This window comes from Sinocyclocheilus anshuiensis, unplaced genomic scaffold (assembly GCF_001515605.1).
Source record: "Sinocyclocheilus anshuiensis isolate Anshui unplaced genomic scaffold, SAMN03320099.WGS_v1.1 scaffold160, whole genome shotgun sequence".
NCBI classification, from domain to species: domain Eukaryota; kingdom Metazoa; phylum Chordata; class Actinopteri; order Cypriniformes; family Cyprinidae; genus Sinocyclocheilus; species Sinocyclocheilus anshuiensis.
The window spans coordinates 2,008,619-2,014,618 of record NW_015554119.1 but is presented as its reverse complement, the minus strand read 5'-3'; the positions used below and the strand labels follow the sequence as shown (position 1 = coordinate 2,014,618).

The 6,000-nt window shown below is 34.1% G+C and overlaps 1 protein-coding gene across 3 annotated transcripts in view; it reads left to right on the top strand.

Moving 5' to 3' along the window:
* khdrbs3 (KH domain containing, RNA binding, signal transduction associated 3) overlaps positions 1–6,000 on the top strand; it is a 156,456-nt gene that overhangs the window by 131,044 nt on the left and 19,412 nt on the right. For all 3 annotated transcript variants that reach the window (XM_016462390.1, XM_016462391.1, XM_016462389.1), the window contains exon 7: positions 4,829–4,911. In XM_016462390.1, coding sequence (XP_016317876.1) covers positions 4,829–4,911 — 83 coding nt within the window. The remainder of the gene's footprint in view (positions 1–4,828; positions 4,912–6,000) is intronic.

Here is a 6,000-nt window from a genome sequence, read left to right as displayed (position 1 = left end):
CACACACACACACACAGTGTATATATATATATATATATATATATATATATATATATATTAGGGGTGTAATAGTATACATATTCGTATTCAAACAATAAATTTAATTTTGATGCTCTTTGATGTGCCGTGACAGATTGCTGTATAAACACATCAGTTCAAACTGCAGCGCGGAGCACGAGTCAGCGCGATCATCCCTTCCTCTTTACTGCTAGTTTTAACGCAAAATAAACATGAATGAACATCTCATGTAATCGTTCAATTGTGCAAAGACGTCAATAAAACAGCTTGTAAACAAATTGTCATGGAGCATTTCATTTACCTCAGGCAGGTCATCTGTGTCCACAGCTCGTTAGTTCCCGAGATAAATGAAGTCTAGAGAAGAGCACTTCGCGAAATATTATATTTTACTTTAGCTGTTAGTAATGTCTTAATTATTTAATGCATGTTTAAATAAATCTGTTATGAAACTAATTATGACAGCCACCGTGCAAATGAATATATTTCAACAACAAATACACTTTATAATTTAGAAGTTAATTTAAAAACTGCATTATGTGCAATTTACATGTTTGCATACATTGCATACATACAAGTTGAGTGTTGATTATTATATTTTTTTTAAATAGTAATTACATTTAAGTTTGGGCTCTGTTGTTTATTGCAACCTTATAAAAATGTAAAAGGGCTCCCTTCATGTGAATTAACCACTGATTTGCCAAAATGTAAACATTTACAAAACAAAACGTTGAAAAGGATTAGAGGGTGTACAAATGTGGTAGTGCATGATGCTCGCAACGACAGGGTCATGGGTTTAATTCCCAGGGAATGCATACACATATACAACTTTTAAGGTACATTTAGCTAAGTTGTATGAAAATGCACTGTACACTGCATTAGATTAGAAAGTGTCTGCTTTAAAAAAATGCAAATTAACATGATAATGCAGATTTTTGCCAACATTAATGCCATCAGCAGCAAGAGTCTCTCTTTGTCTGTTTCTCAGTTTTATTTTTTCAAGTAAACTTCTTTATAGAACTCAGTTTAAATGTCACTTTGCTTGTGGTTTAAAGATGAAACAGTGCTTTGGCAGCGGCGTGCCTCTGATCGGACAGTAATGCCACTCTAAGACTGCGGGGTCTGTGATGAGAGGGTTTTCCATCTGTGTTTTCATAGTTGAGGAGGATTTTACGAATGTGAATTGAGGGCAGATGGATTTGGAACTGAGCTGGATATGCTGCAGCAGTCACGAGGGGTCAGAGCCTTTTTGTTGAAGAATTTTATCCTAAATTAGTAGGAGAACAGCAGAACTAGGTTTGATGTTTGACTTCTGTGAGAATATTTGAGATCATTTGACGATGAAGTTTTGCAATTGTACTCTGTAATGTGACATTTTATGCATCAAGATGGTGAAAGGCGCAGTTGGTTGGATGTTAGGAGCTTGATGACGTCATCTGAAAAGAAAATTTATTTCAGAGGCAGAGCAAATGTTTATATCTTATTTTTTTTATTATTATTTTAATGAAAACGTACAAATTCAAACATATTTTTTCCTCTGGAATAACATGCAAAATATTGTTCACAAAGTCATTTTTTTTTAAGAAATTGCTAATTTTGTTCAGCAAGGATGCATTAAATTGATCAAAAGTCGCTATAAAAACATTTATAATATTACAAAAAATATTTTCCATATAAATGCTGTTCTTTTGAACTTTCTGTTCTTCAAAGAATCCTGGAAAAAAATTATCATTGTTTCCACAAAAAAAAAAAAAAAAAAATGAATCGGCACAGCTATTTTCAACATTGACAATAATAATAAGAATGATAATAATGAATTGAGCAGCAAATCAACATATTAGAATGATTTGTGAAGGATCATGTGACACTGAAGACTGGAGTAATGATGCTGAAAATTCAGCTTTGCATCACAAAAATAAATTACATTTTAAAATGTATTCAAATAGAAAACAGTTATTTTAAATTATAATAATATTTCATAATGTTACTGTTTTTGCTCTATTTTTGATCAAGAGACTTCTTTCAAAACATGTAAAAGCTCTTACCGACCCCAAACTTTTGAACAGTAGTGTATTAAGACTAAATTAAACAGGATCAAGTTTGATTTTATGTTGATTCCAAATTGTTTATGACCTTTGTCTGATAAAGCAACACTGTTTAAGGCATTTACATGTTCTCTCAGCTCTGTTTAGCACATTTGAAAATATTTAAATAAATTCAGCACATTTTCCCCAACAATCAGCACAGAAAATGTGCAGGGTTTCCGCGGGTCCTTAAAAAGTCTTACATTTAGTTGTATCAAATTTAAGGACATAAAAAGTGTTAAACGGCACAAGAAAATCTTAATTATGATTTCAAGAGGTCTTAAATTTGGGGATGGAAAGACATGAATTGTGATATGGCTCAATGTAACGATTAATCGTCAAAAGGCTATGATTTCATTAAATAAACATGATTGCAGCACCTTTAAGTCCAGTGCTGCCCTGTTTTGTGTACTGCTGTTACTGGTGAAACCGCTGTATTTCTGCCTTTCCGAAAGCGCCTCCTGCTGGCAGAGAATGAATTTGCATTTTCAATAAGCCCGTCTGCTGTTTTTGTTCAGACTAAAGCGAAAATCGGCCCATGTTTTTATGCTGCAAACACGCAGAGTTGTAAATGTGATCTGGTGGATCGACAAGAAGAAAATGCATTATAAAAATCTAAACAGTTAAGACAGTCAAATATATTTATATGTAATTTAATTAATATAATAATTGATTGATAATTGTTTAAATTAATATAATAATTTATACTTTTGGCCATTTTCTTAAAAACGGTTTAAAGGCTGAAATGTTGTTTATCATTTTATTAAACTTTTTGTTTTTGTGAAAACCTGTATCTGAACTGTAAATCTACAGTCATTTTACAGATTAATATGTTACCAAAGACATTGAGCTACCCCTCTCTTATGGTATTAATTTTATATTTGTCTTAAAAAAGATCTTAAAAACCCAGCAGTTAATAGCAGAAGTCAATGTTGGCCTATATAAAAATCTATTTCGAAAAAGTTCCAGCTTATTTTTCTGACCTCTGCTGACATTTCATACGTGAGTCTTCATAAACATATCACTGGGCTTTGTCAGGCAACAGGCAACAGGCCACAAAGCCACGCTTGTCATAAAGCAATCTGCGATGTATCACAATAATAGCTACATTAGATATTAACACTCATGAAGATTCATTATCCACTCTTAAAGGGTTATTATGCAATGTTAATTACAGTGTCAAAATCATATCAGCCCTTGACTTAATGAAGCACTTTCACAACCTTTCATTTAAGTGAAGAGCTGCTTTTCAGTTTTCATGCACAGCTCTCTGCTATTTCTGTTTTAGATATATGGAGTATTAATGTCGGCGGGGTTCAGCCGAGTAGATTAACCTCTAAGCAGAGTTTGGGAGTGTGTGTGGATTCAGGACGACTCGAAATGTTTCATCATTAGAGCAGATCTCTTGACCCTGATGAAATGCAGTATGTCCTGTGTCCATCGCTCCAGACTCCGGCCCACAGTGCTGTATTATACATGCTTTTAACTCCTTTCATATCAAGGAAAGCAGAGTTTTTCTTGGTCTTTTGAAATAATAATTCCATGTATTATGTAGCCATACTCTAATGTTCACAGTACAAAGCTCTCTCCCCAGACCAATTTTCTGAACTGAAACTACACAGACAAGTCAAAATCTTTATTTTCATTGAACAGAAAGAATGATATTATATATAACATCACATTCTTTCTATGCAATGAAAATAAAGATATATCTTTCTACAAACTGCATTGTTGCATTAGTAGCAGAATGACTTTTCGAGTGAGTTATTGAATTGTTCAGTCAACTGATTCATTCAAAACACCGATTTATCCAGTAACTAAACAAGTGACCGTCTTTATGATTGAGACTTTAAATCATTCAGTCAACCAATTTGTTAAAATCACTGATTGAAGTACTGAAAACTGTTGTGAAAATGCACAATAGTGAATAACTATGCTGAAACTATGAAAACTATGCTGTACTGTCTTTATGAGTATGACTTTGAATCATCAATTCAACTGATTTGTTCAAAACACTGATTAATTCATGAACAAAACAAGTGGCTTATCTTTATTACTGAGTCATTGAATCTTTCAAACAACGAATCGTCCAAAACACAGATTCCTCCAGTAACTAAATAAGTGACTATCTTAATGAATGAGTCATTGAATCTTTCAATCAACTGATCTGTTCAAAACAGCAGTTCATTCACTAATAAAACAAGTGATTCTTTTTTTGAGTGAGTCAATGAATCTTTAAATCCACTGATTTATTCAAAACACTGATTCATCCAGTAACTAAACAAGTGACTGTCTTTATGAGTGAGTGTTTAAATCATTTAGTCAGATGATTTGTTCAAAACACTGATTCATTCATGAACAAAACAAGTGACTCTCTTTATGAGTAAGTCTTTGAATCTTTCAATCAACTGATTTGATCAAAACACTGATTCATTCATAAACAAAACAAGTGACTCTCTTTATGAGTACGTCTTTGAATCTTTCAATCAACTGATTTGTTCAAAACGCTGATTCATTCTGGAACATTGAATTGTATTTATAAGTAAACCTTTGAATCATTAATTCAACTGATTCTGTTACATTTTTTTTGATTAATTCAGGAATAAAACAAGCATTGAATCTTTGACAGTTGATTTTTTTTTAACTTTAAAAAAAAAAACTTTTAAAAAGCTTTATATTGTATAAAATAGTTATGTGGATATTTACAGTATATATTTTGTTTCCCATAGGAATACGATGATGGATATGGAACAGCCTATGATGACCAGGGATATGACTCATATGACAACAACTACAACAATCAGGCACCAAAGTAAGTGTGTTGGAGGCTGAGCCATCTGAGTGTGCTGTCCGTGTAAAGGGCATCTCTCAGAGTGCATGTGAAGTTATATCTGAACGAGAGAATTCCCTTTCAGTCTCGCTGCCTCTCGTGCCTGGGCATGAAGCACGCTGAGGTGGCTTTCGTGGATGACTCATGCTCCCATTGCGGGGGTGTGACCATCTCGGAGTTGCGGACCAGACTCTGTTACCTGCAAGGAGGCGGAGTGCCCGTACCACTGCCTAGATCTGGGGTTCCCTCTGGTGGCAGCCGGGGGCGTCCATCTGCTGCCTACTTATACTCACGCTGTGATCAGCAGCAGCTGGATGCAATAATCGCATGCCAATGTGCATTGGCTCGTTTAGTTTACACTTGAAGTAGATTGGTCCCTCTAAGCGAGATCCCAATTCGTCGGTCATCCGGCGTGACGTCTCCGTTCCCTCCTTCAGGGAACGAGGGTTACATACGTAACCGAGACGTTATTCACAATGTAGGTCAGTGCTCACCTCTCTGTATTGAACCAAAGAGTTTGTGTTGGTCTTCACAGAGTTGGACTGGAGCTTTGCTGCATTGGAAATCGTTCAGGCTATTGTAGGGGGCAGCTCTGAAAGTCCAAAAGAGAGAAGTGTCTGTCTCACTAATGAATCACTCCTTTATCTTGCTTTTTTCTTTGCAAGGAAACATTTAGTGTTGTATGACAGGGTCAGTTGACACCGTGTACCAGTGAAGATCTTTATAAACACCTCGATCTTGTGAAGGACAGTTTGACTCATAATGCTCATATGCTCTTGTTTTCTAAAACAGATTATCAGAGTGCAGTAGAATAGAATTTGTGCGTCAAGTTGGACTACTAACCTTTTGGATTTTTATTATTTTTTTTTATTATTACTTTTCCACATTTATTAATGCATGTATTGCAATATAGGGATAGACGATGTTGAAGTAGGATTTTATAATTATATTTATATTTATAGTTATATTCTGAATATTAAGTTATATTTAAAGTTATTATATGCTTTTAAAATATTTTTCTTCATTTTTTTATACATTTTTTATTTAATTATCTTTTTTAATTTAAATTAA